The sequence below is a fragment of the Cyprinus carpio genome, chromosome B8 (assembly GCF_018340385.1).
Source record: "Cyprinus carpio isolate SPL01 chromosome B8, ASM1834038v1, whole genome shotgun sequence".
Lineage (NCBI taxonomy): Eukaryota > Metazoa > Chordata > Actinopteri > Cypriniformes > Cyprinidae > Cyprinus > Cyprinus carpio.
In genome coordinates, this window is record NC_056604.1 from 13,836,901 (window position 1) to 13,851,232 (window position 14,332).

At 36.7% G+C, this 14,332-nt stretch overlaps 1 protein-coding gene across 3 annotated transcripts in view; it reads left to right on the forward strand.

Annotated features, from left to right (window-relative positions):
- Positions 1-14,332, forward strand: part of LOC109094424 (potassium voltage-gated channel subfamily D member 3-like) — an 89,328-nt gene that overhangs the window by 61,012 nt on the left and 13,984 nt on the right. For all 3 annotated transcript variants that reach the window (XM_042729850.1, XM_042729851.1, XM_042729853.1), the window contains exon 3: positions 8,485-8,653. In XM_042729850.1, coding sequence (XP_042585784.1) covers positions 8,485-8,653 — 169 coding nt within the window. The remainder of the gene's footprint in view (positions 1-8,484; positions 8,654-14,332) is intronic.

The following is a 14,332-nucleotide window of genomic DNA, read 5'->3' on the forward strand; positions in this document are numbered from 1 at the left end:
GAAATGGTTGAGGTTCTCACCTCAGACCTGGAACAGGATAGAAGATGACACAAACGATGGAGAAAATGTAAATTTTCAGGCATGCATACAGTAAAAGAAGAGACACTTGTCACAAATTGGTAGTAAATTTCACAAGAAAAAGCAAGCAATGCAATTAAATGTGAAATTTTGAAGAAGAAAAACTGAAATATCTAGTATATACAACTTAGAGAAATCTTTTACAGTTGTTTTTTTTTTTTTTATTAAAATAAAATTAAATAATATTTTTTCCTTCAGAGTTAAATTAGATGAGAACAAAACTTTAAAGATGGAGCTGGATAATAACAATTGTCAATAGAGCTGCTTTAAAGCTAAACTGAATTTTTGTTTTAGAATTAATGAGCTCTGCATCATCAACACTTAATGAAGTGAATCATCATTGAACTGACTTTTGTGGAATTAAGCTTAGGTCATTTTGTGTCAAATAAACCAAATTTTAGAAACTTCCCTGGCTCAAATTTTTGATTTTGTTCATATTTTTCTGAAGAAATATAAACATGTTTAGTGAGGAAAGCCAAAATATTAAATGTGTATTTACTGAGTATTCGACTATTTTGAGAAGGGGGTCAAAATTACTATTTTCACATGAGATTCAGAGCCAAATTAGACGGGGGTAAAAATTACTTGAGAAAGATTTAACAATTTACTCCTGGAGCCATATTTAGATTCCGGATCTGAACCATACAGGGCCTTAAAAATGAAGATGTCAAAAGGAAAGTTTGTTAAGGCCCAATATCTAAAAGGACATTATCCTTATCCTTAATACTTCTTGAGTTATAGGCATGCAAACTTTGGAGAAGAAAAAAAAAACTCCCCCTACAAAATAGTGGACTACTCAGTAAATATTAATCCACAACATTTAATATTTTGGCTTTCCTCGCTATACATGTTTATCTTTCTTAAGAAAATTATTAAAATTAAAATCCAAAATTTGAGCTGGGGACATCTCAACTCTCAACTCAACTCAACTTTTATTTATAAAGCACTTTCAAAACAATTAGAACAAAGTGCTGTCCATAGGTAGGCTGATCAATACTCTAAAATACATACAAACAATAAACACATCTGATTGATTTAACACAGAATGACCCGCTTGCTTTTTTTAAAAACTATTATTGAACTAAACTAAATCAACACTGAACTAACTTGAGCTGAAAATGTCAATATTATCTTCTTTCGAGCTGCTTTATAGTTGAACTGAGTTTGCTTCATAACATATAAACTTTGCAATATTCACAATGTTACTGAACAAAAATTAACTAACTTTAACTAAATTGAGCTAAATAATGACACTACTGTCTTTTTAGAGCTGCTTTACAGCTGAAATTGAATTCATTTCAGCATTAATACTGCTATTTTCTTGCTTATTATGTGAAGCTTCATAAACAATCCATATTTTATAAAGCACTATATAAATAAATGTGATTAGACTTAAAATTAGGGGGGAAATAATAAAATCAGTATAATATAATATGAAAAAAATAAATAAATATACATTTTTACTGGGAAATCAAGCAAAATACTGATAAAGAAGATATAGGGTTGAGTAACAGGTCAAAGTTTCATGTGGAAGGTGTATTCAGATGTTTACAGGTGCTTTTTTTTTTTTTTTTTTTGCAGACATTTTCCATTTTCTAGGATGTCACATCTGGAATAGACTGAGAGTGTTTATGTGTGTATTTGTGTAAGGGGGTGAATAAAAACTGGGGTGGTAGGTCTCCTCGACTGAGGACAGAGAAGGAAGAAAAATTGCGTCTGGAGCGCGGTGGTGGAGGAGGAGTGGCCTAGTTTCTTCAGCAACCTACTTACAAACTTCAAAACTTAAGCGGGCGGTGGAATTCAGATGAGCAGATGAATCCTTTAGGAATGTTTGTGGCTGAATCTATGCCAAATGTTAGAGTGTGTGTATATGTGTGCATGTCTGAAATGAAGCCAATCGCCCCAGAAACTGACACTTTACTGGATCTGAGCAGGTGGCAAGCGTAATTTCTGGTGTGTGAGCTACCTTAGGGTTTACATCCCTTTAGCCAGAGTATCAACATGATGAGTCTGTCAGGCCTGAGCTCAAACTTTCAGTTAATACTGAGCACTGACAGAATTCAGTATCTGTGCAGGGATTTTTTTATAAACTTTCTGATGCCAAGGATGCTCAAACATGGTCCCCTAGTAAGGGCCCCCTTCCTAAAACATAAACTTTTTCACACAGAATACAACTTTATATAAGCATAATATTATATATGAAGCATAATAATTAAGCATAATATTATAAAGACAACATACTGTTGTTAAATTAACTGGCTTTGAAGGATTTTTAATTCATTAAATACAGAATTTATATCTATAATAAAATACATAAAAATAATTCCAGTTTTTAATGTTGCCATAAAAGCAGTGTACCTTGTTTCTAGAACCCAGTTTGAAAACCCTTCGCTGTCTGACAGGCTTTCAATTGTCTACAAGCGGCAAGCTAATGTGTCTGAAGTGAATTCAAACAAGCGAAACACAAAAATCCAATACGTGTCAAAATATTGGATCTGTGCAACAAGTCTTGCAGTGTAAATGTAGCTAAATGACCTGCTCCTGCCTGTTATGTTGTTAACATTAATCAAGAACAATATCAAAGAGAGAAAGAGAAAACCACTCACGCATTAGTCCAGAACACAACATTTAGGCCTAAAGACAATAAAAGCAGCCTCTGAAAACTGAAAATCATAAAATTTCACTGTTTCTGTGGTATGAACTGCTGAAATATTGGTTTCGTGACAACTACCCTACTACAGACTCTTGCTCAAAAGCTCAATAATGCATGTGAAGCCCCGCAGCTGGTCCAATTCCTCACAAAAGCGGAGGTTGTTTACGTAGAGGCGATTGGTATGAATTCAGGTTTATTCACTGGAATCCTTCTGTGCTCATACAGCAGATTTGCTGGTGAATGAACTGAGCTAATCTGCTGTCGAATTGTTGTTTCAGACATCACTGGGGATCGTGAATTTCAGAGGGAATCGTGGCTCCAAGCGGGTCACACCGACTCACCGTGGGAGGCGGATCTGAAAGCGTGAGGGGGTGGGAAGAGGGAAAGAAAGGATTGAGGAGGATGGGACAGAGCTTGAGATGTGAGTGGGATGAGAGTTTGGGTTTGGGAGTTTGCGTGTTGTGTAACAGCAGTCGAGCTGTAACACACCACTCACTAACTGTGAGTCTGTGGCCCGCAGCGCTAAAAGGCTAATGACACGCTCTCCATGCTAACGACATCCCTCTCTTCATTACCACGCCAGTGGAGTCGCAGTGGCAATAAAAGCAGTCGAATCAAGCAGTCGTCAAGCATAACAGAAACTGTATGTGACTGTGTGCGTCCTTTATGACAGCTGCAACAGATCCTGGGAGGTTTTGTAAAGCTTAGAGACTCATGAGACTCTAAAACAGAGAGTTTGGCATCAGATTTGTTCCACAATCCTCTGGTTTCTCCTTTGATAATTTATGCAGCTTCATGGACTAACTGTTTCAAGGGCAAGGAATGAATCTATAGATATGAACAGCTTGTGTAAGTTCAAGTGTTCAGCATTATATGTTTTTGCACTCTCACTCACTTGTTTGTTCTAAATCTGTCCTTTTTGCTGCACTATCATTGGTTTCAGTTCAAAATCATGACTAATGTGGCTGCTGTAACTTTGTTATAAAGACACTCTCCTTCACCTTGGTGTTTAAATGCTGATTCCTGCATCTAAACACTGTAATACACACAGGGAGACCAAGGAGGTCTATAATAGCTGGAGGGAGCTGTCCTTGGCTGTTACTCAGCAGGAAATATGGAGATAACTTTGCTAACTTTTTTTTTTAGAGTTCAGGTGGGAGGTGCAGTGTTTTTTTTACCTGAGCCATAAATGCAATTTGATTATTCACCCTGGAAATGACAGTCCTAATGACACCAACAAGATAAAGATCAATAAATATCAAATCCAATAGAGTCCAAAAGTTTGGGGTCTGTAATTTTTTTTTAACTGGTAAAAAATGACAACTGGTCATTTAAAATATTACAAATAATTTCTAATTTCGTGGATAATGGCCGACACATCACATATATTTTAACCATAAAGCTGTATTTCTTCAAGAGTGTTGCACCTAGCCTAATTTCTATTTTTAAATAAATGCTATTCTTTCTATTCATCAAAGAATCCTGAAAAATAACAGCATATTAAGTAATATTAAGCAGCACAACTGTTTTCATCAAAAAAAATAATAATAATGAATGTTACTTGAGCATCAAATCAGCACGTTAGAATGATTTCTGAAGGATCATGTGACACTGAAGACTAGCATAATTTGTGCTAAAACTTCATCTTTGCCATCACTGGAATAAATATGTTAAATATGTAAAATATATTGAAATAGCAAACAGCTCATTTTTAATATTATTTCATAATATTACTATTTTACTGTATTTTTCATCAAATAAATGCAGCCTTGGTGAGCATTAGAGAGAAAAAGAGCTTGCCTACTGCAAGGTTTTTAACAGTAGTGTTTTTATATATGGCACAGTGTCCACTACAACATAATGTTTACAATTTATATATATATATATATATATATATATATATATATATATATATATATATATATATATATCATCAGTGTACAATGTTACCTTTGTGCCCCCATAATGGTGTAGTTATGGCATATACCAGCTGGAGTCTGGACCAAACCCCATTATTGTCTTTATACAGACACAATAAGCTATAATGTGAACTACTTCTCTGTGATCCGTGGGTTGGGTTTGAATCAGTCCCCTGATGTCAAGAAGAGCGGAGCTCCTTATTAGCTCTATAAATGAAAGAAAACTTCAGTGAAATCTCTAAACAAACATCTAGCTCAGTGTAGCGTGTGGATACCTTTGCTCTGACAGTCAAAACAACCGACACTCATTTGTTTCTCTTTTGTTTTCACTCTTCCATTAATATTCCACTTTCAGTCAGATCCAAATCAGATAGGACGGTGCAGAATAAATAGATAAGCAGATATGGTATAAACATCAGAGAGAGAAAGCAGGGGAAAAAAAGATTACATGTGAGAGTTTTAAAGAGAGTTTTTCTATGTGCGTGAGCTAGTACACTCTCAGAAAAAAAGGTACAAAATCTGTCACTGGGGCAGTACCTTTTCAAAAGGCACACACAAAAGGTACCGCCCCAGTGACCGCTTTTGTACCTTTTTTTTCTGAAAGTGTATTCTGCATACTGCATTTTGATTACAATCAATACATGGCTGAGGATCTAATCTTCTAATTTATCCATTTAAGATTCAGCTGAATGGATAAAGGTCAAAGCCTTGATTACAAACACCATTAAATCTCTTGCAACGGCCTAATCAGAAACCTCAAATACCTGAAGCGTATGTGCGTATGTATTAAGCGAGACATGGAAGGAACAGTGTACACAAGCGCATCAGCCGCGAGAGCCTGCACGTCTGTTTTTCACATCAAAGCGCATTTGCTTTGAGCATATGCACTCATACACAATGGCTTGCAAATGCATTGAAACCCTTAACCAATTTTCTCATTTAGCTGAATTACAAATTCCTCTTTGAAATGCAGTTCTCTGTGATATTATTTCTGAGCAATGGAATTCAAAATTAACTCCTTTAATATGACATTTATTTATGTTAGAAAATATGCTACTGAAATATAAACTGAATTTTGCGGTCTGTGTTAACGTATCCAATCCCAGCTTTTGAATATTTCATACAGACACCATTTCAAGCAATTACGGTTTTTGTCTTTTGGGGTAAACACACCGTTCAGGTGCAATTCTTCTCTCAAACAGTGATTCGCTCCAGGTTGTTCAGGTCCAAAATACACTTCCTAATAATTTGAAAAAGTACTAGGCACACAGACACACACGTGTCTTCTTAGATCAAAGCAGAATGAGAATACATGGGGTTATTTAGAAGCAAGCCGTAATCCTTAACTCAGTCCAGAGGGAGCTTTTGTTTGGCCAGTAGTTTGTACAGTCAGCACTGTTAAGCCCTCTATCCTGCTGGGTGTTTAGTTGTGTCTTTTTTTGTGTATCATCTCTGTGTCCCATATTGTATTGTCTTCTTCTATATTGCATGTGTAAAGTGTAAATTAGTTTAGATTATATAACACACTGTGAGATCTCTCGCTCAGAAATATTCCCACGTTGGCATAACCCAGTCCTCTTAGAATGACACTCTAATCGACTCTTGAATTGAGTTTGGAAAAGTGTTAAATGAGCCTCCAAAAATAAGACAAATAATGGCACAGATTTGTGAATAAGCCCTTTCTTAGTCCTAGTGTTGACAAAGAGTTATTTGAATCATCCCTCATCGGCCTACAGTGATTAACCTGTTTAACTGTCAGACTGGAGGGCTTTTATGTGAATGTGTACGGTAGCACACTTATGTAAAGGGATATTCCAGGTTCAATTCGAGTTAAATTTAATCGACATCACTTGTGGTTGATGTTGATTACCACAAAAATTAATTTAGACTTGTCCCTCCTTTTCTTTAAAAAAGCAAAAAATCTGGGTTACAGTAAGTCAATTACAGTGGAAGTAAATGGGGCCAATATGTAAGGTTAAAATATTATTTTAATAGTAAATTCACATAATGTAAACAATTATTATGTTGAGATTATTTTGTATAAATGTTTGATTTACAACTTGCTATGGCAGCATACTGTAACTTCTAAAATGACCATAAAAATGCTATGAATGTCTTTACAGCGCAAATAATATACAGAAGAATAATTTATATAGCCTAGAAGAATCTTAATGTTAGCGTTTACCAAATTGTAAGATTCACATTTCTGCTTTTAACATACTCCAAAAATGCCCTCAATTCACTCCCATTTCACCATAACCTTGATTTTGTATGTCATTTGAGCTTAACTTGTATTGAACCCTGAATATTTCTTTCACTACATTAACGACCCACAACAGCATAGTCTCCTAATGAGCTATTCTTATTATTTGAGACATTTAAATTCCAACTTTAGTGTCTCTTTACAAATTCTCGGCTGACTGCATGTTTTCTGATTGTGTTTGTTTGAATTGTGCCTCACTTGCACCAAATTAATTTAATGAAGGAACAGGATTATCCATTGTTAATTAAATCCTCACTGGAAGTAACTGCATGGACTTGGATTTGCTGAAAAGAAAACCGTTTTAGTTCTGAGCATCTGTACATATATATTTAAAACAATATGTAAATTATGGTTGTTTACATTGTTTCTGTTCCACCTGGTGTCTGTCTTATTTTCTTGTTCGCTTTGTGCCAGTATTCTGTCAGTATCCAATCTAACTTTTTGAATTAATGTCTTCCTTTTTGCTAAAGCCACCTTGAACCATCCAATTTGTTTGAACAGATATTTGGTCAGCCACTTTCTTATCTTAAAAAAAAAATGTCCTTCCACTCCTCACTGCCTTAATTCAGATGGCAGGCCATCACACTGGCTGAGGAAGATCTACAGTGGTGCGTGTAATTGTATTTTCATTTTAAATAACTGTATCGAATTGTATTTGATGTCCTTGAAGTAGCCAGAGCACTGGATTGAGGGATTTAAATGCTCTTATTTAAACATCTTAAATGACTTTCTCATTCTCTGCTGGCCTTTGCTCCTGTTCTGTTCAGTTCATCCCATTTTTAAAAGATGTTCACAGCATGCCTCGTCTTGAGGGACATGTTATCCATCTATACTCCACTCTTATTAGTAAAAGATTTTGTTTGTAAACAAATGGCCTTGGGACAGAGAACAAATCAGCTGACAAACAAATGACTCTGCAAACAAACAGCTTTCAAATGAAATAACTTTCCAAACAAATAGCTTTTGAAATAAAACGCCTTCCAAACAAACTGAACTCTAAATAAAAAGACTGTCCAAACAATGGCTTACTAAATAAAAAAACAAACTCTCAAAACAAACTTTCTCCAAAGAAACCATTTTCAATACTCTCCAAACAAATCGTTTAGTAAATAAAATACTTTCCAAATCACTGTCAAAATAAAGGACTTTCCAAACAAACAGCTTTGCAGACTAATGTCTCTTTAAACAAATGGATATTCCAATAAAAGTGTCATCCCACTCCTGCCTCTGTCACCTCCTGTTTCAATAATAATTCATTGCATTTAAGATCTGGCACCTCTAATGTCAGTATCACACTAATTCTTCTGCTTTGTCTACAGGGTGGCATGTGGAAGTGCCAATCTACAGTAAAACCATAGTCAGAGTTTGTGATTATTCATTAGATTTGGAACGTAATAATACAAACAGATGGAATATAATTAGTATGAGGAGCTACAGTTGTGTAGGTGTGATATCATGTATCTGTCTGTTTTTTATTGCTGCAAGGCTGTTAAACAAGAAAGAACATGTGTAAAAGCAGCTTGTGCATATTTCAGTGACTAATGTCTTAATTTCTTGCTCTTTCTCTGCAGGTACGGAGACATGGTCCCTAAGACCATAGCAGGAAAGATCTTTGGCTCCATCTGTTCTCTCAGTGGGGTGCTGGTCATTGCTCTGCCTGTTCCCGTCATTGTTTCCAACTTCAGCCGCATCTACCATCAGAACCAGAGAGCTGACAAGCGTCGGGCTCAGAAAGTTCAGGTTAGTGGGGCTAAAAAACTCCCTGAGGGGCATTGACTTCTCTGACCGAAACTGCTTTGGCTGAGAAACAGGTCACGAATGTTTACCACTGTGTAATGCTCCTTTTAAATTACATCGTATCTTTTTCCATCTTATGATTAAATAAAGATAAGTGATTGCCTTAGGGTCCCGAGAGCAGTTTTGAAAGCTACTAGTCTAGGGTGGAGAAATGACATTGGGTTTGTGGGTAAAATCAGGTGACAGATGTCATTTCCCTGTGGTGGCATGATAAAGTGATAGATAGTATCAGACGGCATTCTAAAATACACTACCATTCAAAAGTCTGGGGTCACTGAGGACGGATACCTTAAATCGATCAAAAGTGACATTAAAAACATTTTAAACTTTCTATTCATCAAAGAATCTCCGCAAAAACCATGTGCTTTCAACACTGAAAACAAAAAGTAGCAAATCAGCATTTTAGAATGATTTTTGAAGGATCATATGACACTGAAGGCTGCAGTAAGTGCTGCTGAAAATTCAGCTTTGCCATCACAGAAATAAATTGCATTATAAAGATATTACAATAGATAGTTTATTTTAAATTGTAATAATATTTCACAACATCACCGATTTAAATACAAGAGACCTCTTCCAAAAACATTTTTAAAAAATCATACCAACCCACAAATTTTGAATGCTAGTGTATATCCCATCGTACTGAATGATTACCATATTCATTTACCATGGTATTTACCAAGGTAGATCAAAAAATATAATAGTATTACCTTTTTTGTGTGCCATTTAGTAAATGGCCTTTTTTATTGTTGCCAGGGCACTGATGTTCTTATACCTGCTTCACAATAAAATACATAATCCCTCGCAGAAAATCCCAAATCTACTTTTATAGCTTTGATAGTCTGAGCAGCTGTGGTGGGTTGTAGTGGAATGTCTTCTCTTGCAATCGCCTGTTGTCTTACCACCAGTGTTTTATAGTTCTTTATGTCTTTTCTCAGTTGATATTCACTCACCCATATTGTCTGATGAATAAGGTTATTAAACTTGTTTGTTTCCGGGTGCATGAAGGATAATAGTACTACTCCGCCATCCTTTTCCGTCCTCGTACGAAATAACACCTCAAACAAACAGCCTTAATGTTAAATTAAGCCTTTCTCTTCTCCCCTGGGGAATGAAGGGATGACCTGTCACTCGTTTAACGGCAGCATGGCGTCAAAAGATTGAGTCTAGACTCTGAATGAGATCCCAGCAGGGTTACATGCCCTGCGTCTATCCATCTATCACTCCATCCCTCCCTGTCCTCCTCCGAAACATCTCTATAGCTCTCTCTGAAGGTTATTTAGTTTGGGCGTAATTATCTGTTAAATCACCACGGGCCTCTCAGCTTGCTTTTGCTATGCTAATAATTGCGAATGTTACTGGAGATTAGCTTGATCACAGAAAAACAACACCAAGTAAACTCCTATGACATTCCGCGTGTGCAGAAAGAGAGAGAAATTTGTCAGCTCCTGCACTCAGCGGTATGTTATGCTCGCAGTCATGGATTTAATATATGCTAATGAGGAATTAATGTATGCTAAGGTTTTTGGGTGGGTTTACAGGGCCGCATTGTCTCCACAGGCAAGATTCCCAGTGGCTTTAGCATTTTACTTAGTGTTAATTTAAACTTTATCCAGTATGGCAGATTATTACCCAGAATTCTTTGCATTCCCATTGCAGCAGTGCCCGGTTTGCACATTATCTCAGCTTGGATCAGCCTAAACCGAGTTTTGATGTGAAATATCCGTCGCCAAACATTTTCTGTCCTTACTCTGCACAGCCGCAGGGGAAAAGAGTTCAAGTTTCAAGTCCAAACTAAAGCTGCCAGATGCGACCAAACCTCTTAGGGCCATCTTCAAAAATGTGTTCTGTGTGTGTGGGTGGGTGTTTAAACACATCCCATGGTTAACTAATAAGAGAGTGGCCTAAGTGCACGAACCTGCCTCGAGCCCCGAGTTAACCTCCACCACAGGAACAGCTGTGCTTACTGTCCAAAGGACATGTGAGTGAGACAGAGAAAGACATGGAGAGGGAAAGAGAGCCAGAAGGGATGTTCATCCTAATGACAGTCCTTCCACAAATAGCTCGCCCAGACGAGACCTGTGGGGAGGGGTTTGTTTATTTCAGCAGTCACTTTTGGGAGGTGACCTTCGTCCTTCTCACCTGTCGTCCAGTAGCCAAAAAACAGCATGGTACTGCACCAAAACCATGTGTCTGTATTAATAAACCAAGTCAATAGACCATTAATACTGAAACATCCTCAAACTTTAATATTACAGATCTCATATTACTGGATGAACTCTAGATTCATCCCAATCCGTATGTGATGAACTGAAGAACTGGATTAGCTCTCCTAATCATGTGCCGTTAAACAAAATATGCATATGTGGGGGTGTTAGAAGTGCATTTATATGTATATGTGGGTGTGTTTACTACTACCATCTACTAATTGTTGTTATGGCAGCACTACGAGGTCTTTGCAAACATTTACTGACCTATAATAGCATCACAATAATAACAACATCAACAATTTCATTTTTGGGTCATAAGGCTCCAAATGTTAAGCAACAGTCCAAATTACATATGTGTCTACAAAAGAAAGTCAGCCATATAGGTTTGGAATGACTTGAAGGTGAGTAAATGATGTCAAAATAATAGAGCATATTAGTACCTGTTGAAAGGTGACTGCGCCAGAGACTGTGTTTGTACCCTTTTTTTTCAGAGAGTTTGTCCTAATTTACTCACCCTAATGTCATTCCAAATCTAAATAACTTTTTTTCTGAGAGTGCATACTGTCATTTTTTGGTGAACTACCTCTTTAATTATTGTTCCAGTGTTGCATAGACACCTGTTAGAGCGCAACATCATCGGTTTCTGCCGCATCTGTACTAGCCTGATGAGATTTGTTCAGTTCAAGGGCTTTAGCTTACTTCTAGAGCACTCTAGGGCTTTCCAGAAGACTCTGAATTAAGAACACTGCAGACATGACAGCTGGGTTTGATGCAGAACCATCGAAGTGAGCATCAGCTTAATGAAACTTTGATCAAAGTGCGGAAAGCTTCAGATTTTATACGCTGATTTAGTGTTCCTTTGGCTGATTGTGTCTCACCTCACGAACATGCTGCAGGTTTTTTTTTTTTTTTTAGGGACTACAGAAAACTACATATACCGGGGCAGCTTATTAATAACTAATGCAAATCTGCACAGCCAGCAAACTTAAAAGAACAGACCATTTCCTAGACATCACACAATTCTTTCATGACTGATCACTCAATGGTCTCATTATGCTCAAACTCCCATGGTTGATACAAAGGTATGAGTTTTGATCAAAGTTGGTCTAGAAATTGGGGTTGAATTATTAGTCCTGAGAATGGAAGTGTTCGCTGTGCTACTTCACTGCATGTTAATGACTTACTCATTATTAATTCAGCAATTGCTTTACATGCACACACAATGCAAATGATCTGTGATTTCATTTTAACAGCATTACATAGTGGTGAATGTTAAGGCCAGGTTTCTCCACACATAATACTAAGCTTTGATTGACACGAAACTCGTCACGCTCTGTTTGAGCTATGGATATGAACGATACCGGTTACAGAACGATAAGGAGAAGTGCTCTTGCTTCTCTAAACCATCATAAAACAGACAAAAAAATCCCACAGACTTGCACTAAAAAAAGAACCCAAGCAGTCTACAAAATAATCTAAACACCTCTAGCAAGCACAACAACCCTCTCACAATACAATTTTCTTCAAAATTATATTCACAGCACTAACATCTAACTTATCTGCTCTTTGTTGTGGACTGAGCTGCACTGAGCAAACACTGCAAGTGCATGGAAGGATTTTGTTTAATTGACATAAATAATCCACTTAAGCTTCCCGAGCTTCCATTTCTGCCAGTGTTTTTGTTTCACGGCTGTAGAAACTACAGTAAAGAAAAAGGATGTAGGTATTATGGACGTCATTGAACTGACTCACAGATTAACAGATTTGTTCAGGTCCTGCAGTTTTGTAATTATATTTCAGCTCTAGGTATCATTCTCTACCTCACCCAACAGCATAGGTTTGGTTTCAGTCATTTTAAAATGAAAATAAAGAGATGCTCCATGTTTTTACATATACTGTGTTTTTACATACATCAGTGGTTTCGTGTTTATAAAAAGCAGTGGTTATTAACCAGGGGACAAGGGCCCACTAGGGGGGCGCTACAAGGGAGCCTTAAATTTAAACTCATTAAAAAAATAAAGACAAAAGAAGCATTAAACAAAAAATTTTTTTAAATATATTTCTTATTTTAATTAATCCCCTCAAATATTTTTTTAAGAACCTGCATGAGGTTGGTAGAGTCATTTATTATCGTTTAGTTATCTAGAAAAAGCATGTTCACTCTTGTCTGGAAAAGTCAAATTAACTGGTTAAAAAAAAACGTTTGAACCTTGAAGAACATTCAAGTTCTTAAATCTTTTGGAATCCTCACATGTAATTTACAGAAACTAGAAGTGCTGCATCATCGAATAATGTTGTGGGGGCTTTGGAGTCAAAAATGTTGAGAACCAATGCCCAAAACAGTCTCGCCCCAGTGACAAGCTAAAAGCAAACATTTTTCACATTTTTTTCCTGACATTTGGCCAGTACCTTCTACACTGAATGAAAATGTCCAAAGAAAAATTATTAAAATAAATTTATACCGTTTACTGTTTTCCCTATACTGTAAAAAAAATGATAATAATAATAAATAAATGCAATTTAATTTTCTTTTTAAGTTGAAAGCATCTTGAGACTCTTGCAAGCTGTACAGAAAAACATAAATGCTTAAGTACAGTATCCAGAAACGGAGACACACTAGGCCCAGTGTGACTGTGCAGGGTACAGCAAATGTACAGTTGGACAAGCACTGGCTTCTCACTCACTGTTGATGTTTTCTCTGCACTGCTGCCTGTCATTTTAGAGAACAGTGCAATGAAGAAAGCGCCTCTCAGCACCAGTCTTTGGTGGTTTGTACTAGAGCCAATGCTTCAGGCATAAACAACTTGTGCATGTCGCATGCTAGACAGCATCCCTAGTAACAATTTCATTTATAAAGGGAATTAAATACTTTGACACATGATCAAACCATCCAATCACAATCCAAGGTGTATGATTCTGAAATCGCCCCTATTCACAGTGACGTCTACATAGTTCAATTGTGCAGGTCACACTTTTCCACTTCACAGGAATCTGATCCTGTGGGACTAAACAGCAACACTTGAACACAAACTTTAATGAAAAACTCGGCTGATTCTGCTGGAGGGTAGAGATTGAAGGTATACAGCCAAAGCAACCCTTGTGAAGAAGAAGTGCACTTAAAAGGATAGATCACCAAGGGCTAGATCGCTCACCCTCCAGGTTGTTCCAAACCTGTATGAGTTTCATTTTCTGCTAAACACAAAATAAGGTATTTTGAAGAATGTGGTATTGGTTAACCAAACTCTTTGACTTCCATAGTTTTTTTCCATATTATGAAAGTCAATGGGAACCAGCAATGTTTGTATTACCCACTGCCTGAAATATATCTTCTTTTGTCCTCAGCAGAAGAAAAAAAACTCATACAGGTTTGAAACAACTTGATGATGAGTATATGACAATAATGCTTTTATTT